Source organism: Desmodus rotundus, chromosome 11, assembly GCF_022682495.2.
Source record: "Desmodus rotundus isolate HL8 chromosome 11, HLdesRot8A.1, whole genome shotgun sequence".
NCBI lineage: Eukaryota > Metazoa > Chordata > Mammalia > Chiroptera > Phyllostomidae > Desmodus > Desmodus rotundus.
The window spans coordinates 92781850-92806891 of NC_071397.1; the positions used below are offsets into that span (position 1 = coordinate 92781850).

At 40.0% G+C, this 25042-nt stretch overlaps 1 protein-coding gene across 4 annotated transcripts in view; it reads left to right on the top strand.

Annotated features, from left to right (window-relative positions):
• ESR1 (estrogen receptor 1) overlaps positions 1–25042 on the top strand; it is a 345015-nt gene that overhangs the window by 136559 nt on the left and 183414 nt on the right. For all 4 annotated transcript variants that reach the window (XM_053914185.1, XM_053914184.2, XM_053914186.2 and 1 more), the window contains one exon: positions 11848–12038. In XM_053914185.1, the coding sequence (XP_053770160.1) occupies positions 11848–12038 (191 nt within the window). The remainder of the gene's footprint in view (positions 1–11847; positions 12039–25042) is intronic.

A 25042-nucleotide genomic window follows, 5' to 3' on the forward strand; every position in this document is an offset into this window, starting at 1 on the left:
TGGCAACAGATGTTACTGCTGGTGGAAGGCATGGGACAAGATCATGGTCACACATTCGCAGAGCTGGAAAGGAATTTACAAGACATAGTTGAAACATCATTTTACAGAGAAGAATCTGAGACCCAGTGTTCTGGTGACTCACTCAAGTCATACAACTCTTTAGTGGCAGCTTTTTGTCTAGAACCCAGGAGTTTGGACTCAGTCTAGAACTTTCCCACCACAGTACCCTGCCTCCCTTGTTTTATCCGGAAGCTCATTACGTTTTCAGCAGTGTGATCACTAATGACATACAGGTTCTCAAATACTTTTTGTAAGTAAAAATTTCCATTTGCAAATCTGGATGTGTCTGTGTGTGGTTTTTATGTTGTCCTTATCTCTTGGATAGCATCATAAATCAGGTGATTTGTGGATTGCACTTAAAAGCAGACCAGAGGCCGGCATTGGAGCAGGACTGGTTTTGGAATTTGAAGTTCAGCTTGTAGTGCTTTTTCCCCAAAGGTTCAAGTCTTCCTCCTTGAGTTCTGTTTCCCTAGGGCAGAGGCTACCCTTCTCTTTTTTTCTGTTGCCCCTCCTAACCTTTCCTCCCCTTCTTCCTCCTTTTGCATGTCTTTCGCCCTTGGAGGCTCACCCCTGGGCTGGTAGTAAGTAGATGCTTATGCAATGCTGTTGATTGAATGAATGTATTTCTTAACATTTCTGCATATGAGTCAATTATTATTCTCCTAATATAACATTATATTTTCTGTGGAAATGAGGCTGGAAATCAGACTTGTTTTACGAAGGTGTCAAAACACAGCCGCCTCTTGACCAACCTCTTCCGTGTCATCCATAGGCCTCGTTTCTGGCATATCACTCTGGGCTTCTTGTCCTCACCGTCCATTAGCACTTGGAACAGATTGGTTTGTTGAGAAAGGAGAGGTGGTGAAACTCAAATCAGGTCATCTGGTTACACATTAGTAACTGATAAAAAGATGAAAGATGTTGATTCAATGGCGTTTTTAGGGAACTTTATGCCAGGCTAGTCTTGTCTCCCATTAGTGCAGAGAATCAATACTTGCTTGTATTTTGGGGTGAAGACAGTTTTCTTAAGTGAGTGGGAAAACCTCTTGACATTTTTACAGAGAACCTTATGTTTTGAATGGTGAATAATCATGTTCTTTTTGCATAAAGAATTTCAGATCTCTTGTATATGAACACTAATGACACATCGTTTTCCATTTGTTTGTGAGTTAAAATAGGTATTTTCTGTAATCATATTTTAAGGAAATATTCAAACTTTCATTAAGCCATTCTCCTATATCACTGTCAGCTTCATTAAGTTCATTTTCCTGGAATTAAACAGCATTCTCAACCTTTGCACTAGAGATTGAATTATGGTTTTTCCCTCAGAAAAATATTATTGGCCTTGCAATAAATAATTGTAGGCAATTTCGGATGGGATTACTGTTTATGAGTTTAGGGATGAAGTCTCAGGTAGTGACTTTTTTCCCAGGTGTGACATATTCTGCCCTTGGCTTGTGGTGCCTTTGGTGGAGTTTCCAAGGATGTCATTTTCTGATAAGAGCCAGGGGACTCTGAGGTCTGGGCTGCCTGAAGTCCTTGACTCCACCAACTGCCCGACTGTGTGACTTTGGTGAGTTACTGGATCTTTCTGTACCTTGGTTACCACATTTCTCGAACAACTGCAGTAATAATAGTACTGCTTAGAGTCATCTCGAGGGTTAAGTGAGTTAATTACTTATAAAGCCCTTAAAATAGTGCCTGCCACAACCATCAATTTAGCATGAAAGTTTGCTTGCCTACTCCCCCAGCTCCTTTTATCTCGTTAGACCAAGGCTCATGCTGGCTTTTCCAGAAGTCCACAGTTGTGGTCTGAACTTTGCAGAAGCTGAAATAGCAGCTATAACTCTCTCCCTAAAAAATTTTGTGGTGATGTACTGAACTGCATATATCATTTTTGGAAGAAGTTTTGCACCTCTTAGGGAAGAACATTGTCGGCCTCTGTTTATTAAGAAGACAATAAATACAAATAAAAATTACACCCATTGAGCCCCGGCTGGGTTGCTTAGTTGGTTGGAGCATCATCCTGAACACCAAAGTGTTGTGGGTTCAATTCCAGGTCAGGGCACATACCTAGTTGTGGGTTCCATCCTCGATCAGGGCATGTATGAGAGGTAACCAATGGATGTTTCTCTCTCACATCGATGTTTCTCTCCCCCTCTCTTTCCCTTCCCCACTCTCTAAAATCAATAAGCATAGCCTTGGGTAAGGATTAAAAAATTATACTCACTGAATAGATAATATGAAGCAAGAGTTAAAGTTTTCAGATAAGCACTGTAAAGGAGGTAGAGCCTTTAGTTTCCAAAAGAGCAGAAAGAATTATTTTTTACATCCAGGAAATAATTTCTAACTCCTCCCAGAATCTACCTATTACATGGTTTACAAGGTTTCTTCAAATCAGGAATAATTCAACTTGAACTATTCTAAGAACGAGATTCAGGATTTTTCCTTCCTAGACACTACCATTTTAGGTCAACTTGTCCACTCTTTTTAGGAATGTCTATTTACTGCCATGGAAAATAAATAGAGATTATATTAAAATCCAAATACAAAATTACATAAAGAGTAGAACTACCCACAAGTAAATTCTGGCCACAGCCACGGACCACCCAAACCTTCATGTCCACTTGCACATTGATATTTGAAGCAGAGAGCGGTACACAAGAAAATATGTTCACATCGGTGTTTACATTCACACCTACCCAGGCACCATCAATTGACTTCTTATCTTGATACAATTCTTTTATTGCTATAGATTCAGCTATGCCTCTTGCATAATTATTGTTAATTTGTTACTGATTTATCCAGTAAGTATTCATTGGACATGTTTTCTGTGCAAAGTACCATTCCAAGAGCTTTAAGGTGATAAAAAATACTTAGATTATAGCTTCCATACTCTTGAAAAGTTTACATTCTAATTGGGAAAGCAGGACATACAATACGGAACATATAATTTTACTCATTTAACAACTGGCTATCGAATACTTACTATTTGTCAGTTCTGTGCCAGGAACTGGGAAGCAAAGTTGATTATAATAGGATCTATTTTATGGAGACTCACGGTGAACACATATGATGTTGAGGAAGATTCCAGAGTAGTTATGTATTTGATGTTCTAGGGAAACATGTTGATTCTGTTCACAAAGTCAGTGGCTGCTACCTTGGAAGGGGACATTGTCACTCAGGAGAATTTTGTCTTTTGGCCGTGTTAGAAAATAGTGTGGGCAAAGGCCCAAGGATGTACTAGCTTGGCCAGGAAAGGGTGGCACATAAAATTAACCATCATAGGGAGGGTTAGGGCTGGAGATGGGACAGAGGCCAGGTCCCAGTGGCTGATGCTAAGGAGTCTGCATTTCTCCCCTAAGCTGGGGTGGTCTTAGTCTGAAGTCTTTTGGAGACACCATTCACGGACTTAAGAAGGTCTAAGAATACCTTAGCATTTTAAGCAAAATCTGCATACCTATAAATATGGCATTTTCTTGAGGTCTACCATCCAAAGAAGATTAAGAAGCTTTCTCATAGATGTTGAGGAGACATGAAGGATTACAAATAGAGGTCCATTTTGCTCTTGCTGTAGAGTGGAGGACAGGTTTGCGATGTGAGCAGGCATGGAGTTGGGAAGACTTTCGAGAAGGCTCCCCATGTCTGTACAGTCATCCAGATGGTGAATATTTATTAACCCCCCAATGGTGTGTCTGACCATGCTAAACAGGGAGCAATGAGACCTCAGTGCCTGCCCTGGTGGAAGCTGTGGTATATGGGTTAAGATAGATACTTCAAAAGAGCACAACAAAATGTTAGTCCACTACATCATGTGTTTATTTATGCACTTATTCAACCATTACTTCTGTGCCAGGCTTTCTTCAGGGTACTGGGGGAACATAGCTTACATTTCAGGGGAGAAGATGCCCAGTAAAATAAATAATTAAAATATGGTTCTATGTCAGGTAGCAGTAAGTGCTATAAAGAAAAAACAAACAAACAAAACTAACCAGTATAAGAGGGTGGCAAAAGATAAGGAGACTACTTTATAAAGGTCTGGAAAGGCTCTTGGGAAAGTGAGAAACCTGCATGGAGTGGGGAAGCTGGTCAGGGAGAAGGTTGCTGAGAAGCGGAAGTACTTGGCGTTTATGGAGCAGCAGCAAATGTCAGGAGTGTGGGAAGTTCAGGCTGAAGTGACAGGCAGGTGTCTGACCATGCTGGGCCTTTGAATTTGATTCTGGATGTGCTGGGAAGCTGCCAAGGGTTTTGAATTGGGAGTATGACTCTGACCTAGTGTGTAGCATACCGCCAAGCAATGAACTCAATTTGGATACAACCTGGAGAGACTTCCGATTTCACAGATTAAGTGCTCAGCCCTGCAACACTTCCTTCCACATCAGGTGCCAATCAGAAGCCCAGGTGATTGGCTGTGCTTCTGACTGACTGGCTATAAATCAGGGGTTGCCATGAGCTCATCCTTGGGTTTGATTAATTTGTTAGAGGGACTCACAGGACTCAGGAAACTATTTACTTACTACATCATCATTTTGTTATGAAAGGATATAACTCAGGAACAGCCAGATGGAAGAGACGCATAGGGAAAAGTATGCGGCGGTGGTACAGAGCTTCCGTCCCCTTGCCAGATATGCCATCCTCCCTTCTGTAAGCTCTCCAAAACCCCTTCTTTTTTGGTTTTTATGGAGACTTTATTTAGGTAGGATGGTTGATTAAATCATTGGCCACTGGTGATTAATTCAACCTCTGGTTCTTTTTCCTCCCTAGAAATAAGGGCGTGGGAAGGAAAGTTCCAACCTCCTATTCTTGGTTTGTTCCCCATGGCAACCAGACCCCATTCTTACTCGTGGTCTAAAAGTCCTCTCACTGACATAAGAAGAGACACTTTTGTCTCTCATAACTTAGGACACTTCAAGGGTCCTAGGAGCTCCGTGCAAGAAACAGAGATAAAGACTATGTAATATTTCTTATTATAAACCACAAACCCACAGGGAGTGAAAAGACCTCTACTACAATAGGGAGAGTTCAGGGTGCAGTTAGCCTAGCGTGGGGAGGTCAGCAAAGCTTCCTGGAGGAAACTACATTCAAGTTGAAAACTGGAGGATAAATAGGAGTTATTCAGGGGAGAAGAAGGGTGTTCCAGGCAGGGGGAACAGCATGCTTGCATGCCTCCAGTGGACCAAAGGACCAAAGTAGGTATGCAGGAACAGAAGTAGGATTTTGGGGAAAGATACTGGATTCAGTCTGGTACACATTAAGCTTGCAGGTTTTAGAGGGTGTTATTCTAGAGGCACTACAGAGTGAGTCATTATCATCTAGGTCTGAAGTCCGGGGAAGAGGGGAGTGGGATGGCAGTTGGGTGTGGCCACACACGGGGCTGGGCTTCCCACCAAGAGAAGCTGTCAGCTGAGGATGGCAGAGAGCCAGGGGCAGAACCCTGGGGAACACTTCTGTTTAGGAATCTGGTGGAGGCAGAAAACACTACAAAGGAAATTGGGGTGAGTCAATGCGAGAGAAACAGAAACCAGTGTGTAACTAAGTGTCAGGAGGAGTGGTGAAGACTAAGTGCTGTGAGAATTCAGAGTTGAACCAGTATGAGTTGATATACTTAAAATAAGCGTATGGATGATGGGGAACTGAAGCTTGGTGATATGTGATCAAAGAGATGTGTACAGATAATGGGAGGCAATGATTTTGTGGGGAACATAGTGTGAGCGATTCTCGGAGGTGAATTTGTTAAAATTTTGCTCAGGGAGCTACAAAGCGACCAGTACTGGTTGGAGCAAGGAATTCAAGGATTTAGGCTTAATTCTCTCTATACTGATGATTAAAAAAGAAAAAGCTTGAGTTCTCCAGGTTTAGAACTCCCCTAAAATTGTAGGCAGAAGTTTGAGAGTGCATTTTATGTCTGTTTTCTAAGAAAGATGGTTTCAGAGTTTTCACTGTATTCTCAAACAGGTCCATGATTCCCCCTCCTCTCCTTCCCCTGAAAGGTAATGATCCACAGATAAAAGCAATGAGAAGTTATTGAAAGACCAGTATTGTATTTTAAGACAATTCTTCTGGCCGTGGCTGGTAAGAAGAGTTTGAGGAATGACAGGAGACAGGAGACTAATTCTGGTAATTCAGATGTGGAGTACTGATCACTCAGGCAAGAATGATGAAGCCAAGGAATGCAAAGAAAAATAGGCATAGTGGTTTTTTTGATTGAATTTATTGGTGTGACATTGGTTCACAAAACTCTACAGGTTTCAAGTTCACAGCTCAACAAAACATCAACTACACACTGCATTGTGCACCCACCACCCAAAACAAAGTCTCTTTCCATTCCCATGTATTCCCCCTTTGCCTACCTCCCCTCCCCCTCCCCCCTTGACTAAAATTGACGATGGATCAGATATGGGAAACACATTTAGCAAATATTTATTAGGGACCTACTGTGTGTCAGTTAAAATTGGAAGCAAATGAGACATGTTCCCTGCCTTCGTGGAAGTAATGTTTATTAGGGGGAGCATGTATTTGTCAGTAATCACTCAAACATAGGGCTGGAAATTGTGGTAAGTGTCCTGAAGAGAAGGTGCAGGGAACTCTGAGTGCACATAACTTTGAGGACTGGATTTGGTGAGGGAGCCTCATGAAATTTTATCTACCAGCTAGTAATTATGCCATATTTCTAGGGACTGGACATCTGTTGGTTCTTTTAGTTTGGCTTTGCAAAAATATTTTCTCTAGAAACCAAGGCTCTTAAAATTAAAAAAAAATTCTTGGCTAATCAGAGGAATATGCTTTTGGATGGCTGGTATTATGATTTGTGGTTGGAAAAATAACAGTATTTGATTACATGGAGCTTCGGACTTTCCCTTTGATTAATGAAAATCTTTCTGGAAAATAATTTTTATTATGGTCGGCTTTGACTTGGTACAAGAAACTTCACTCTCTGGACTCGATTTCAATGCCGTCAGACATCTCTCTTAATCATAGTTAGTACGTGATATGAGTGGGGCATCCATTTGGAAATGTTTAGTAGTCAATTGATGTAATGAAGAACTAAATTGAGTCGGTTGAGTTTCCAGTTTCCATAGGGGCAGTGCTGTTGTGTTTTGTTGTCTGATCATTCATCTCTGTCATCTTTTTTTCCTGCCATTACACCATTCCTTAGCCACTTTCGTGCCTCAGAATGACAATGCGTTGTCACTGATGCAAAACATCTCTCTCTTTCTTGCTTAAGTTTATGCTCTAGCTCTTTTTTTAAAAGAACCCTTAAAGGTATCTGTAAGGCTAAAAAACAGCTAATCTCTTAATACATAGCTTGGTAAACTAGTCAAATTCTTACCTGAGTCTTACAAGAAAGTGCCCAGGATGAAAAACTATAAAGTTAGGTGACAATTCAGTGAGAAAATGATAAGAATTTTGCAAAGGGGGAGATGTTCTAACAATATCACTGAAGAATGAGTTAAATCTTCACTTGGAATAAAGCGGGAATGATATGGTTAGGGTTTCTGAAGCTGCTTATTAGAAAGGCAGGACCTGAAGACCTTTAGAACATGTAAATAAAAGTAGCTAATTTGGTCCTATAAAAATTAAGAGAAACTGAAGGGCTTCTGAGGCTAAGTGAGAGAAAGAAAGATTGCCCTAATAGGATGTAAGTACTTTGTACCAAAGAGAAGTAAAGCAGAAATTGCCAGGTCAATGACAGGTGCACTCAGGCAAGGCCAGGTAGGGGGCAGCAGGAAGAGGTGAGTCCAGGACCCGTAAAGGCTTATCCCTGGTGCCTGATCTTACCACAGGCTGGTGCCTGACCTACCCTTATCTGAATCCAGACGTGGACACCTCCCACTCTGTTCCTTTCTATTACAGATTATTAGGCCAAGTTAGTCTGCACTTTGAGGACACAGTTCTCTCGCTGGAGGCAGCTGTGCCCAATTAGCTTGGTCTGATGGATACTCCAGACAACCTGAACACATTTCAAGATGCCACAGGGCTTTGCAACCAATGAGAATATCTCACCTGCCTTTTAGCTTGATCTGGATGAGAGTCTTCTTCATGATGTCCCACTCTGAGAGACTGCCTGGAGAAGGGCAGGGCTGAGGCGATGACTAACAATGTTAGACACTTGAATTTCCAAGTTGGATGAACAAGTGGCTTTATGGAAAGGAATTATGGCCTGTGGTAACTTCTCCCATTTCCTTTTGGATGCCTTCTGGTTTTATGCCCTATGTCTGCAGTGGAGGTTTGGTTTTTCCAGGGTCATCTCCAAGAGAAAGTGTAGATGAAAGGCATTTTGCCGACAGCAAACATTTCTGTTAGATCCAGGGAAATGGGCTTTTCTGTTACATCTTTCACCAATACTTTAAAAGATAGTATTCCCTTATTCCATTTATATTGTGCAATGATCACTTTACTGGTTCAGTCACTGATTAGTTTATTTGATATCAATATTTATTGAGACCCTGTTGTGGATGAGGCACTACGCTATAAAGCCTGGGGGTTCCAAAGATGAATAAGGCACAAGGAACTTGGCAGACAGCAACCCAGAGTCTACAATTAAAGGAGTAGGGGGGTAAGTTGCAGAAAGTGAAGAAAAACCTGCTCTCGAGTTCAGAACAGGGGTAAATTATTTCGAGTGTGTGGGGATTAGGACTGGCTGGTACAAGAGGAATTTATGCAAAAGGTCACCTTAAGTTGCACTAATCACTTCACATCCATTAGGATGGCTGCTATTAAAGAATAAAACAGAAAATAAAGGATGTGGAGAAATTGGAACTTTTGGAAATGGGGAAGTAAAATAGTGTAGCCATTATGGAAAACAATATGGCACTTTCTCACACAAGTAAAAATAGAATTTATCTTATAATCTAGCAATTCCACTTTGGGGTATATATCCAGAGAATTGAAAGCTGGGTCTCACATCTTTAATTCACTTTATCTCATTCTAGTTTAAAAAAAATCATAGGAATCTTTACTCCTTCTATCCTTTCAACATTATTCTGCTTCTCTCACTCTCTTTTTTTCCTCCCTGAACACTTAATTCATTCATAGCATTAATCACAGTAGCCAAAGATGGAAGCAACCCAAGTCTATAGCAGGGTAAATGGACAAACAAATTGTGGTATCTGCACAGTAGTATTGGACTACTGTTCTGCCTCAGAATGAAAGGAAATTCTGACACGTATTACAACACGGGTGGACCTTGAGGACATTATGTTAAGTGAAGTAAGCCAGTCGCAAGAAGACAGATACTATGCGATTGCACTTACATGAGTATCTATCTGGAGCAGTCAAATGCATAGGGACAGAAAGTACAGTGGTGGTTGCTAGGGCCCTTGGGGAGGAGGGAATGAGGAAAATGAGGAGTCATTTAATGGGTATGGAATTTCAGTTTTGTGGGATGGAAAAGTGCTGGAGAGCGGTTGTGCTCCAATGTGAATATACTTAATGTTACTGAACTAGACACTTAAAAAAAGGTAAAATGATAAATTTTGTGTTATGTTTATCTTAATCACAATTTTAGAAAATATAGTATTTTATCAGGTGGGAGTGGGTGGAGGATACTTGACATTTTGGAAATTTTTCCAATTAATATGCGACTCACCCATTCAATCATTCATTCATTCAACAACCATGTATTGAATACATGCTATGTGTCGGGCTCTGAGCTGTATACTGGGGCTACAATATTTAATAAGATTTATAAAACACTGAAGCTGTCAATGTCATGCTTGCTAACTGTGCTCTCTCCCTCCAAAAGCACTAGGCTTCTCCACTTAAATATTCAGAGGCACTTCCTACTGACTTGAATTATGCATACAAATTAGTAAACAAACTGAAGAGGTTTGATGTTTGTGGGAGTAAGGAGGAGTTGGACAGCATGGTGTGAGATGGAAAGATATGGGTAACAGATAATGAACTAGACTTGAAGAAGGCGAGTTAAGGCTCTCTACGGATATCAAAAAATAAAGGACTCCTCTTTGAGGCTGCCAACATAAAAGCTAAGCAATTTAGAATGGAAAAAAATGACAAAGTGAGACACTCTCAACCCAAGAAGCTGGTATTTTGTGAATTTTATGGCAGGTGTAGTTTGAGAACCATGGACACAAAATTGTGGACAATATTAATGAGTGAGAAGGGAAGGGAAGGATTATAAAATTTGAGCTGAAAGGGAAGACAGAGCCTGTGAAGGGCAGGACCAGTGAAAGCTGGTGTGGTCTGCTTATTTGGGTGGGGAACAGAAGCAGGAAGCATGAGCTTCCTTCACCAAGAGACACTGGAATCTCTATCTTTAATCCACTGCTCTTGTCCTAAGGTTTTCTTTTTTAATTTCATAGAAACCTTTACTCCATCTATCCTTTCAACATCTTTCTATTTCTCTCACTCTCTTTTCACCCTCATACACCCTGAACACTCTATTCATTCCTTTAAATATCTGCTGAGTGCCAACTACATACCAAGCACTGTGCTGGTTCTGGATAGATACCCTCAATTCTCTTATGCCATCTTTATTTGGTTGCACATAGTAAATCCTGGATTGATATAATTCTGCTCCTATTTTGGTTAGATGAGTGATGAACTTAGTCTCATTGACTACTTTTCTTAACTTTTCCTTCCATTCTTCAAGGTGTCCTTATCGAGGCCATTCCCTTTACCTGTATTTTTAATCCCAACTTTTCTGCTTTTTCCCCTCTGTGTACCCTCAGCCAACTCCTCTGTACTGTCCCCTCCCTTCAGGCCACATGAGACCTTCTCAGGTCTCTGCCATCCTAAAATTCCTTATTTCTCTTAACATTCTTTAGTGACATGCCGTCTTTCTCTTCCCATTCTCATCCAAGTTCTCAATGCCATGGCCTTTACTCATGTTCATTTTCTTCCATTCCGTCCGCTTTCCACTCACTGAATTTTCGCCTGTGCCCACACTGCTGAAACTTCTTGCTTTGTCAGATTCAACCTCACCTTATCAGTCCTTGTTCTGTTTGACTTTTCTGCCCCGTTTGGCACTATCGATCACTCTCTCCTTCTTAAGTTTTCGACTTCCTTAAAAACTTTTTACTTCTCAGTTTCCTTGGTGCCTTCAGAACTTTCTGACTGCTGATTCTCACTTTTCTTTCTGGGGCATGCTTCCTTCATGAAACCTTTAAATGCTGATGTAGTCATCTGTGTTCTGCTCTTTTCATTCTGCATGTTCTTAAGGGAAGTATTGAACATTCACTACTGTCCTTAATAATGGTCAAGTTATAAAAACTGATATTTAGGGTTACCTGGTAACAATTACATAAAAACCTGATTTGTCTTTCTCTGTGTGTTCTATGTTTTCCATCAGTTCGTTGGTGTTGCAAATGCCCCTGCTGTTTGGTGCGTTGTCTCTGTTTCGTGAAGAGCCTTTGTGTGGCCCAGAACTGGAATGAACATTGGTCTCTAACAGTGCTGAGTTAATTGTGAATCCCTGAAAAAGAATGAATAGGTCTATTGGAGACCAGCAAATTTCATTTTGTCATTTTCTAGGTAATATATTCTGGTGTAGGCAGTCCATTTTTTAAACAAGTTTGCAATAGACAATTTCCCCTCAAGGTTAGTATAACAGGCCAAACACCTTTTGCTGCAGCGGACGGCAAGAGTAATGAAAGATTAGCTTACATTATGATTCATTATTTCAAAATGTCAGAATAAAGTGGGTCTGCTACATCACCCCAGCCTCTTTTACCTTAGAGGAGAGAGTACATGTTTTGCTTTTCTAATGTTAATGCACTCACTGTTTTTTTTCTCTCTCTCTCTCTTTTTTTTTTTTTAATTTTATAGGCCAAGTTCAGATCATCGGCGTCAGGGTGGCAGAGAAAGATTGGCCAACCCCGGTGACAAGGGCAGCCTGGCCATGGAGTCTGCCAAGGAGACACGCTACTGTGCAGTGTGCAATGACTATGCCTCTGGCTACCATTATGGTGTCTGGTCCTGCGAGGGCTGCAAAGCCTTCTTCAAGAGAAGTATTCAAGGTAATAGTGTGTTGAAAACGACATGTTGCATTTTTAATCCTCAGATGAGAAGCAATGGAGGGAGGAAGGCATATGATTAGCCACTTGTACAAAGCCTTAAAGCCTCCCAAGTCCACTAGTATCTTTGGTAGAAACATGGAGAAGAGACAGGAGCTCAGGGCAGTCGTGGCAGAATTCTGCTGCTTTGTCCATTTGGCAAGATCCAGACAGTCCTGCCCAGCTATACAGGCAGAGGATTTCAACAACTGGGTCTCAGAGATGTTGTCTGTGCCCTGACTGGGGGCTGGCAGGCGGATATTTATGTGTTGCTGGCAGCTAGACTTATATGATATACTGGTAGTGTAATATTAATCAGCTATACATAATTATGGCTCCACCTTGGCTTTGTCCAGATGAGTAGTCTGTTCTGTCCTTTGCTCTAGACCAATTCTAATTGAACTTGTTCTTCTCCGGCTCTGCTTCTATCTTTGTTGTCTGAATGGATGAGTTGACCTTTTGCTAAAATGAGAAGACCCAGTAACTGGTGACTTGTCATAAGGTCAAGTACCTATCTGTACTGTACCCACACAGTTAAGTATCTACCTGTAACATTTCATTGGCCTATCTGCCTTGATCCTTCTCTTGTGTATAGTTTACCAAATTCAGCTTCTCCGATATACTGCCAGCTGCATTTTATTTCTGCTCCAGGAGTGTTTATATCATTGCATTTAGAGGATACCCTGGGGGAAAGAGCGATCACTTTTACTTCGAAAGATGTCTGTACTAAAGCCCCTTTGTTGCCGGGAATGGGGCTGTGGCAGCAGTTTAGGCTAACTGAATCAATCACCTGTGTTGTCTTAACAGTAGAGCATTTTCTCCATTTTTCTCTGTCTATTTTTCCAGCATAAGCAAAGTTTAGTATATAAATACTAAGTATACTTCCGACGGAATTTTTGTATGATTCTCATGGACTTTGTGCTGTGGCTCTCCACTGCCCTGACGTGGGATGAAAGCTGGGGGGGGGTGCACACTATTTATGTTTCCCTCCATTACCGGTAGGATGGACTTTTTTTTTTAAGCTGTTCATATCTAATAGAGTAGTATGTAAAGTCAACTTGGTCCTCTTTAAAAACACTTTTTTTGACAATTATTACTTTAACTGTCTTTTAGAAAATACTGTAAGACTTAGACATTTTTGTTGGGTTTTAATAAAATGAATGATATTTTCTGATAGTAAATTTTTGTTTTTATAAATAAAGATACATACATATGTAAATATCTGTACACATATTTATATATACACACATATACATGCATGTTTACATGTATATAAACACATGCAATATATATATGTGTATATAACAACATATTATTTAGCTAATACCATCTTTATTGAGAAAAATTATATTTATATTTTGATTTAATTTAGGGTAAGCCAATTAAGGTCTTTTGCTAGTCATGGTTATTTGTAGTTTTATTGTTTATTTGATTTTATATGATCTAAAATATGATTATTTTGTCCAAACATTTACTATGGCAGTGAAAACTCATTTGACAGTGGTAGGGTTAGCAGATAGGGTCAGCTACAAAATTGGACAAGCCATTTATCTGAGCCTGAATTACTTCATCAGGAAAAATGATTTAGAGTATCAGTCAGCAAAGTTTTTCTGTAAAGGACCAGACAGTAACTGTGTTGGGCTTCGCAGCCTCTGGTGCAGCTGCTCAGCTCTGGCACTGTGGCCTCCAAGGAGCCACAGACAATATCTAAACAAATGGTGTGTGGCAATAAAACTTTATATACGAAAGCAGGTAACTAACTGATCAGAACTGGCCTGTGGGCCATACATTGCTGACCTTTGATTTAATGTATAGAAAGAAAATAGATGGTTTCTAAATCTAATATTGATTATTTGTGTTTATTGAAAACTTAACTCTGCATATGTGTTAGATTTCTGAGTGAAATCAAATATGTGTCAGACACGGTCTGTAATCCCACAAAATTTAGAATTTGTTTGGGAAATTTACTGGGGAGGCAATGGTCCTTGTTTTCACGATGTAATTAGAGAGTAACTCAGTATAGATAAAGTACTACTATATCATAAAACTAAGAAAAACTATAGATGATTATAAGAAAATATTGTAAGTTATATATGTAAAATTACTGAGATTGAAAGCAGAAGTGACTTTCCTCCAAGTAACAAAAGCAGTATTCTCATTATTTTCATCATATTTTTTAAGCATTTAGGAATGAATTAAATAACTTCACATCAAATTTAATATTATCTCCAAGAATTAAGGCATCAGAACAGAAAACACAGAAAAAAAACAACATAAAAAAATCAATGGAGGGGAGAAAAGGCATACAACTGTAATTGAATAACAATAAAAAATAAATTTAAAAAAAAATCAATGGAGGAAATGTGAGCTTATGAAATCAATTATTTTATTGGTATGGTATTAACTCAAATTTAAATATTTAAAAAAATTAGTGAGGAGAGGGGATTATAGGAACTACTATAAAGGACACATGGACAAAATCAAGGAGGAGGGTGGAGGTGGGGGAGGGAGGGGGGTTCAGCTGGGGTGGGGTGGAGGGATGGGGAGAAAACGCACACAACTGTAATTGAATAACAATAAAAATTAAAATTAAAAAAAAATTCTGCTTACTCTTTGATAGGGAAATAATATGTTTCACCTTCATTTTGTATATATAGACTAAATAGCAGGATTTCACTGTACTATCAATTGTACTATATAAAATTGTACTACAAAAGTTGCATAAAATTGAATTTCTACTTATTTATCATGGTATGAAGTCACTTATATAAGTTTTTTTTTTTTAATGAGATAGATATTGAGTCCACAGTTCTGGAAGAAGCCCAGAAATGAGGCAGAGTCTTTAACTTTTAGATGTAAGGAGTGACCTGAAAGATGACTGAATTCACTCATTCATTTATTTGTTCATCAATTGCCTCTGCTAGGCAAAGCACCTTGCAGGACCTTGGAGATACAATTATAGGAAATACGCAGTCCTTGCCAGCACAGAGCCTTCACAGTCGTGGGAGAGATGGACAAAATAGTGGCAATTAAGTGACAATGTGAAAGGTGCCAAGATTAGGGTGAGTGTAAGGTCTTGCATGAGTCCAAACTTCACTCAGTCTGGAAGAGGTGGAGTCAGGCTCTGCAAAGGTTTCCTGATTGAAAGTTGGGTGTGGAGAATGGGTCAAATGAGGAAACTAAAGGAGGAGATGAGTGTTTAATCACAGGAATGAGCATATGAGCAAAGTCCGGGAGGTAAAGTAGAGTTTGGGGAATTCTTTGGATAAAAATTAACAAAAAATACCCCTGGCCAGGTAGTTCAGTTGGCTGGAGTGTCATCTCATACACCAAAAGGTTGTGGGTTCGATCCCCAGTCAGGGGATGTACCTAGGTTGCGGGGTTGAGTTGCGTACTGGAGGCAACTGATTGATGTTTCTCTCTCACATTGATGTTTCTCCTTCTCTCTCTTTCCCTTCTCCTCTCTCTAAAATCAACAGCAAAAAAATATTCCTCAGGCAAGGATTAAAAAAATTAACTAAAATTTTCCATTAGATTTAAACAAAGATATTTCTGGGCCAGACATTTATTCCTAGCCTATGTAAAAAACAAAGTTATTTATTTGCTTTTTACTTTAATGATGTTTTCATGTGTTTAATTCATTCGTGCATATAAAAGGGAAAACACCAGAGCAAGTTTAATGGTTTCTAGTCCCATTTTCTCATCGTATTCTTGAAAACTTGCAGCTAAAACATTTTACTGAACTTCTTTGGCTGTTTATAAATTACACTGCCCTCAAACCTGTTTAAGGACAGTGAAGGGTCTGGCATGCAGGTAGAAAGTGCTGAAGACGCTGTGACTCTTCCTGTTTTCGTTGTTACTTAAGAAAAGAGCTAGAAATGAGTATCCATCAGATTACTCTAGTGCTCTAAGTGTTTCAGTTGAAGAGATAAAGTGTCTGACTTGAAAGCACATAAATTTTCATCTACTACTTGGTGTACAAACTTGATTACTCAAGAAATTGAGTAATGGCCTTCAGTTGAACATACTTTTTTTTTTTAAAGAAAGCAATGTCAAAGATGCTACTTAAGGGAGAGGGTTAAAATTAAACAGTCTATGAATTTATTAATCATTGTAGGTGGAGAAGCTGTGTTTCTTAAGAAGTGTTATGGGCAGAGACTCTTGGATGAATTATATAAGCAGATTTGGTTCAGTGGACCGGTACCTTTGAGTGTTATTCCAAGGTAAAGGACTCCACTGAGCCCACTGATTCTCTCATATATTATTCCAAATGGTCATGAGGTACAGGGGAGGCTCAAGCCCATATATATAACAAGGGAAATATATTCCCTTTGCTATGCTGCCACTTATATTCTCTAAGGCATATAGAGCAGATGCTTAACATTAGATCAAATAGACATGGCCCAGACAAGGTGCTGGCTTAAAGGTTAGCTAAGTCCAGGAGCACATGGCTTCAGGCTGGAATCTGGTTATAGTTCAATGTAGTGGGGACCTTAAGTCCAACAAGGATTAGGATGACAGCTGATCCACGGGGCCTTAGAAAGCATCAGGGTGAGACAGTCCAGCACCCTGGATAGCTCCTTCAACAGCTGCAGAGGGTGAGCAGAGACTTACTTTCTGAAGAAATTTAAGCCCATTCAAAGGTCTCCATTTGCTTTGTAGAGCTCTATTAAAAGAGAACTTAGGTCTTTTATGCTTAGGGACTCACCTTTGTTCACTCGTGATAGATTATTTTTTATCCTCACCAGAGGATATGTTTATTGATTTAGAGAGAGAGAGAGAGAGAGAGAGAGAGAGAGAGAGAGAGAGAGAAAGAAACATCCATTGATTGCTTTTGGCCAGGGCCATGGTGGATTAGTTTTTACATTTAGTTTCCCATTTTTAGTTACCGTCTGGTTTGACATGTAAACTCGTGAGTGGAAAAGGCCAGAGGATGGGAGAAGTGGAGGCTCCTATTTTGTTACATAGCTATTTTATCTCTGGAGCCCTTTCAGAGATATGGCTTAAGGATTGAGATCCTGGCAAAATATGCACATGCAAATACTGAGTATTTGGTCTCCATGTTCCTCATTTGCCCCTCTATAGTCTGGACTCCCCTGAATGGCAGGAGAGATAGTTTAGATATGTTATTCAAGTCATACGGTCTTACACTTAAAACTCTCACTGCACATAAAGTTCAGGTTCTTTCATATGGTTTAAAATACTCTGCATGATCTTGCTCTTACCCTATTCACTGTAATCCAGCCGCACTGGCCTTCTTCCTCTTTCCCTACCACACCAAACCTCTTCCTTCCTCAGGACCTTCATAAATGTGGTTCCCCTTTTCCTTTTACTTGAAACACTCACATCTTGGCTGGCTTTGTGTCATTCAGATCTCTGCCCAAGATCACTTTCTGAGAGAATCTTCCCTAATTACTCTGCCAAAAGTAACCCTGCAGACCTTTGCCCCTAGTTTGTGTATACTGTATCACCCTGTTTTACTTTTTCCTTAAGGCCTTTAAACCCTTAGTAGAGTTCTCTGATTTATTTATTTGGTTGATTATTGTCTGTCTGCACCTGGTGCCACCTCTCCATACTCCTGTCCAAACTTGCAGATGAGCTGAACGACAGCTGCCTTTTGGTCTGGTCTGCTTTGTTTGTTGGTATAGTGCCAGTGCCTGTGGTGGTGTTGAGTACCTAGTAGAATGTGGCAAATGGTTGAAAGAATAGGAAATAAAGCCTGCTGGAGGACCTCAGAAAAGGAAGAAATTTCACTGAAAAGGGTAAGGTTGGCTGGAGAAGTGTTAATGCATGTGGTCTATTTGTTATAAGCCTGAAAAGAAATGGCAATTTTTGTAGGCAATAAGAAGTTTGGAAAAGAATTCCAGAAATGTGAAGTAGCATGAACCAAGATATGCTCATTGGAAACTGAGTAAATCAGCCAGGAAAGATCAGAGGGCTTATTGTCCTCCTTCTCAAGAGCCTGTTCTCAATTTCAATGAGTATACCTCTTAAACATCTCTCCATCCAATTCTCATTCCTCAGAGTTAGTCCCATTACCTTTCCCCAGGATTGCCCAACAATTTAATTTGCCTTTTGTCTGCATCTTCATTTAAGTCATTTGCTTCATTGTTTTTTCCTTCTTTCAAGCCATTCTGCTCCCTGTCAGTCTATTCAGTTCTTAAAGCAAACCACCCATCTTGTCCATACTTTGCACAGAATCCTTTCATAACTTCCATGGCCTGTGGAATAATCCATAGACAGCCATTCAAGGGTTTCCTCAGTTTTGCTCTAGACTGTCTTTCCACTTGTTTTAAAGTCACTATTTCTACTTCTGAAGTAGACTCTTTAGGCTGGGCTCCTTCCTGTTACTCAGATATGACCATTCAATCTCTTTGTTGGGAATTTCTTTCCAGATTTACATGTAAAATTTCTTCTTTCCTAAGCAAAAGTGACAGTCATCAAACCTTCTCTGATGTTAAAGAAGGCCTTCTCTCTCCCCCATGGTTCTTCATATTACTTTGTTCCTGCTGTCTAGCGCTGCAGGTATTTGTGAATACGTCTTTCCTTTGCTGACTGGGAGCACCTCAAAGATAAGGGCCCAAATCAAGGCCTTATGTTATAGGAATCGCTCAGTGAATGAATGACAGGAAGAAAGGAAGGTGAGGATAAGTTTGCTTTGGTTAACACAAAACCATTTTGTTCTTCAGTCATGAGAGATATACAACGAAAGTCTTTAATTAACGTTAACCTGCCAGAGCCATAAAAGAAAAACCAGAGAAGGGAGATAATGGAAGCATGAAGGCTAATTTGGCTGTTGTTCAAATATCTTAGACATACTAAAAATCTGGACTCTTTGGTATTTGTGAAATTGGAAAAAGGGAGTAAGATGAAGGGTATTATAATGAAAGAATCTACAGTACTTGGAGATGATTTAATATGAGATATCCTGAAAACAAAGGAGTTAGAAGAGGTTCAAAAACACAGGGAGAATGATGGGATCATCACCTGAACTAGGAAAATCAAGGTCAGTCAGACAAGTTCAACCTTAGAGATACTTAGAGTTACTTAGAGTTGGACATGACAGCTGGCTATTGAGATAGGATTATCCAGCAGGTACAGAAAAAGAATCAGGGGTGGAGGAGGTGAATCCATTTCCTCAATTAGTTTTAAAGGAAGTTGGTGAAAAGAATGGTTTAAATACTTCCTGGAGGTTGTCCATTATTATTGATGGAGCAGTAACTCCGAAAACCTCCCCTTGCTTCTCATAATGATATATTATTACAAGAGTTCCCTGGATCTTACCAACACCTTATAAGAAACACTCTTATTAAGCGTGCATATTCAATGCCGTTCTAAACAGGAAAATCACAAATTGCCCCAACAGGGCCAAATACTGGTCTCCAGGAACTTAACAATTTAAGAGAGAGCATGCTGGTACCCACACATTAAACTGTGCAAATAGTAAATGGCAGGAGCAAACATAAGCATTTTAATGATTTTTTCCAAATTATTCACAGTGTAGAAGTCCATAGACATCTTTTCTACCCAGAGCTGGCCTAATCTTTCCATTATTTCTCTTTCTATTTTTTGCCTCCTGTCTTGTGGAAACACGCATGCTGTGCGACAGAGAGAAAAGACTGTTGAGGCTGAAAGGCAGACGAGTTCAGTGTGCACACGGACGAGCTCTCATGCAATTTTCCCAAGAGATCATTTATAATGAAACTTTTTAAAAGGAAGGCCTTACTCCTAGAGATTGTTAAATGTGCTTGATGTTTGGCTTCTGGTTCTCATCAGAGAAAAAGAAATGCTCCACCTGAAATTCAAGACCCAAACACCTCCTTCCATGTAAGAACACCATCCCAGCACCAATGTTAAGTGCTCCTTACCCTTTAATGCTACAGGACCCAAATGAGGTGTGCACACTCGCTTGTGGAGGAAGGCTCAGAAAAACAACATCATTGTCTTTCCCTTGTGAAACGACAGTCCTTCTTCTTCTTCTTCTATTTTTAAACTTGCCTTTGGCCAAGTAATTTTTATCTTGGGCATAATTAAGACAAAATATGCCTAACAAATAAAATCAGTATAGAATCCCCATTTCTTGGCAGCTCTTGTGGACACAGCTGAGGCTCTCAGAGGCCTTTAAAAACCATGGCAACAAATGCCTTTGAAGGGTAAGCAAAGGTTCCAAATGTTTTTAATCGCTGGTGTTTTTATGCTACAACTTCAAGCATTCCTCTTCATTTTTTTCTTTGTCTGATTGAAATTAAATTTCCAGTTTCCCTCCTAAGTGGCGCTGCCCCCATCAAAGCGCTGACTGCCTCCATTAAAGTGGTGGAGCATAAACCCATATGTAGTGCTTAAGCTTATCAACAATTCCATTAGGAAGTCCTAGTTATGAGTGGCAATAATTTTGCACAAAAATTATAAATAGCCTTTAATGGGCACATTTTCAAAGGGCACTAACTAGCCCTCAAAATAATGTGCTCTTTACAAAGCCCGCCAATGGTGGCCTATGGCCTAATCCTGCCTGAATGTCCCTCTTCTTCATAGAAAGCTTCTGTCTAGACCTTTAAAGTGCTCTGCCTTTTAAAAAGAGAATGGCCTGTTTCACTCATTCAAAGAAAAGTATACTCGGAGTTGTAGGCTGCTCATTTCTGAACTCCATATTATATCTTACTATCTCTGAACTACGTATACAGGCTATGCTATAACTTGATTGCCTGGCTTTTTGACTGAAAAATAACAATGTACAGGAAAAATCTATTGTATAACTCTATTATCCACTTTGTAAATCTTTTTCTCACTGTAATGTTAATTTTCCACTCATGTGTGAGTTATGGAGCAGATGTGATATTTTTAAAGGAGAGAAATGCTTCACTTGAGAAAGAGACACTGCAGTCTCGAAAGGCTTCCTATTATTCCCCCCACATTATCATCTTCCTTCAGCTGAAATAAGAAGTGATTTTATCTTTTCAGTTGCTAAGATATAAAGGCACAAAGGAAACAATTTAATTATTAAATTATAATTTCACTCTGCAATAGGTACTATTCTCCCTATTTTCTTCGAGAAAAAAAAATATGGATTTTAAATTTTATCCAAACAGATATCATCTTTACCTGGTCTATTCGGCAGCTTCAAAATCATGGATTAGGAAGTATGGAGTGAAGGAGTAGAGAGAAATTCTTAAATCATTTCCCAGGGCTGGGTGGCTGGGTGGCATTTATCAGTATGATATTTTTTAATGATTGACATACAAGCACAATGATTTAAAAAGAATGGCTGCACCACTTTACTGCGATTCATTAAGCGATGAGAATGATGGTTTCTTTACACACCAGAGAAGATAAATTACAGTTCTTAAGGTAACTGGAATTCATAATTATTTTGTTCCTTTGACACTTCAGAGCTACTAATAAGGGAATTCATTTAAAGGTACATAAAAGTGCCTGTGCCACCGCTGTTAACCAGAGCCGTGATGGTATATTGTCGTCACCATGGAGATGGTTTTCCATTTTATTTTATTTCATTTTTTCTGATTGCTAGTCCAGGTCCTCCTTCCCATTCCTGCAGACCAGTGCCACGCTTGCCTGCCCTCTCTACCTCATTGTGCACCATCCCTTCTCCTGGTCTCCATTCTCGTCAAGCTGATTTGCTCCACGTCCTCGCCTACCCCTCCTGGACTTGTTTGTCCTCTGCCTGTGTGCTCTGGTTCATGCCATTCTTTCCCCTTCTCACCATCCAACCTGACTCACCAGTCTCCAGTTCTGTTTTCCTCGTTGCACTTTCCTTAGCACCTGTGTACATGCCTGCAGACCTCCCTGACCCAGTTACAGTGGCTCCCCCCACCGCTGCACCCCAAAGATGGCCAACTCTCTGAGCTCAGGGACTTACAACAGTTTTTTTCATGCAACACATAGTGATTGAACAGCCGTTTTATTTTAGCACTGGGAGATAAGCAAATCCCCAAATCCAGTTAAAGACTCAGCTTGTGCACAAATAGAAAGGTTGTGACACCCACATTAAAGGTTGTGAATACACATTAAATCATGGAAGAGTTAGGCCCAGCACTGCAAGGGATGCCTCAAAGCAGTCCGAAGGAATGAAGTGAATGTTATGAGTTGACAGGAGGGAGCAGGTACAGTGCTGTGGAGTAAAGAGGAGACGTTATGGAGATGGTGTTTAAATTGGTATCTGTACAGGGGACCCAGGCAGACAGATCCACTTCATCGTCAGTGTCCTGTGATTTGTCTTCGGTGGTTGCTGCTCACTTCTGTGTGTTCAGCACTGTAGAGCATTCATTACCATCGCGTTTTAGAAGGCTGTGGTTTTGTTTACTCTTTGTGATAAAGTTTAAAAACATATGTCATGTACATATCGGTAATGCTGTCACTAGCAATAGATCTGTTATATACCAGGGGTTGACAATACTTTGTTTCCAGGTTGTGATAATGTGTTATTTTAATTTATTTTTGAAGTTTGACATTGGAATGACGTTAATAACAATCTAGACATGTTCCTCTGCAGCAATATGGACTGTAGCTATTATGGAGGTAGATGTGTTTGGTATTTGATGTGGAAACAAGTAGTTGGTCCCAAGCTAAAACGTATTTAGATACACTCAGCTTAGACTCCATGATTTTTATGTTTGCAATTTTCTTGATTTCCCCCCTGGTTTTAATTTTATGAGATGTGTATGAGAGGATTGAAAAAATGGCTAGAGACTTACGGTTCTAAGAGTTGACATAAACTTTCCCATAACATGGACCATTACTAAAATATAAACTTAGATACACCCTTTAATTTTTAAAATTGTGGCACTAAACCTGATCTCAGAGAAGAAAGAGAATGGTTTTCTTAGCTTTCATCAACTACACACAGGGTAATTGAAGAATTTGATGCCCCTCCCCTATTCTTCCTCCCTAATACTTTATCTTCACGTCGATGCTATTGTTGCAAGTGGTGTAAACGTATGAGATAAAAGCAATAGATGAATTTGGGTCTTAGAAATAAGTTCTTTCTCTCCGTCACCTGATCTGGCTGTGTTCCTGGCTGACTTTTTGCAAATCGAAGGGAGGACCCGGAGGGGCAAGGTGTGTGCTAGGTCACCTTTGGGGCTGAGGGACCACTGTCTTTGTTCTCATGTCACCTTACTGAACCGAGTAAGGGCAGCAGAGTCAGCATCCTAACTTTGGATCCATTTTTCTTAGAAAGACAAGTACTGTTAAGAGCCTTATGTACCATATACTGCTCATGAAATGCTTCTTAGGTAGCCACCTTTTCTGAATGCAAGACAGGAGAAAGACTTTGAATTAGATACAAAGGTTTCTTGTAAACATTTTCTTTTATGTGTGTGTTTGGGTGTGCACGTGTGTATGAAAATGTACATATTCACACACACATAGAGAGAGAGAAAGAAGTGTGTACCAAATGTGGAAATTTGTTCTACAAAATATTAACAGTGACTATCTCAGAGTAATAGAACTATGGCTTCATTTTATTTTGTTCGCCTATTTACATTTTTATTTTTTCAAAATAAGCATCTTTTACGTGTGTCATAAAAATTATTTAAAAATTCATGTTGCAGTTGATTAATGTCACACTAGTATTTTCTTTCCTCTTTCCTTAGGAGAGAAACATTGTTGTGTGTCTAGCATGTCTTCTTACTGTATTTAAAAAAATGTGTTTATTCTGTGCAAGAGGACAAGTTCACACTCAAGTGCAACATTTATTTTCTTATCCTGGAGCCCAAGTGAAATTGCATCAGGTGGCTATTTCATAGCTGAGGCCAGTTAAGTATTCCTTCTGGGTGGTTAGGGATTAGAGCAGAGGAGGTGAAAGGCCTTGTGGGAATGATATCGCCAGGATGCTAGGTCTTCAGCGCAGCTGGCCTGACCAGCAAAGAAGGAATATTTCAGTCGTGCGGCCCGCCAGTGATTGTTTGCCCTAAGGGCACATCCCAGGGAAGAAGAGCCAGCTGCATGGGAAGGATTTGGGTGTCATATGTTGTGGGTTACAGTTGCACAGGAATAGACCTGAAACCCTGGCAAAATGAGAAATTGCAATTCTGATGTAGCAGCTCTTACCTTCTTTTTCCTATTTCTGAAGTCCCTCCCACACCATAAAAAAGTCTCCTTTATTTTCCCAAGGGATGTCGCCACTCTATCAAAACCTTAACATTTAGTCATCCAAGAGGACTATTATTAGTAAGAGTTTTCCAGCTTGATTTGAATATGGCTGGATAGCCATGACCTTCCTGAGGCTTGGAGTTGGAATGTGGTTTTGTTTTGTTTTTTCCTTGGTGTCTTCACCTTTTGGCTAAGGCCTGGACTATGCAGCCAGCGTTTTGCAGACCTTTCAAGAATAAGGATCACTGTGAAAAAGGGTGAAATTTGAGGACGTGACAATGGTCGTGCTGGTCCTCAGTGTCCCTGGATTGAGAAAACACACCCTGACAACAAGCTTTCATGAAAGCAGTGGTGCTTTAAAACGCTTTGCATCTTAGGCTGGCGTGAGGGCTGCATTCGTGTGAAGAGCCTGCTGTATGCAGGGACCGCATACATCACTTGAGCCGTCTGGAGATAGTACTTGGTCTTCACCTTGATTGTCTTCTGCTCTTTGCCGTAACTCCCTGTGCCAATGGTACCAAAAGTGACTGATGGTGACATGAATTCTGGCAATTCATTTCCTCCTGCTTTTTCATATAGAAGTTTTGTATTTTTTTATTTTGAAAATAGTTGGATAAAGTGAAAAAAAGTCCTCATGAAGCAGCTGGAAACATCAACAGCTAATGGTTATCTTTGGCAGTAATGGGCTAAAATCACGGTAATGATTCTATTTTTTTTTTAAACAAGTAAATCCATACCTTTAAGAAGACCTTGGGATAGAAATTTTCCAGAGACAAGGAGCTGACACTCTGGTTTTCTGGGATGAGCTATCTGAAGTCCCAGGGAGTTCTGAGCTCTGTGTTGGTGGCTCCTGGCTGCCC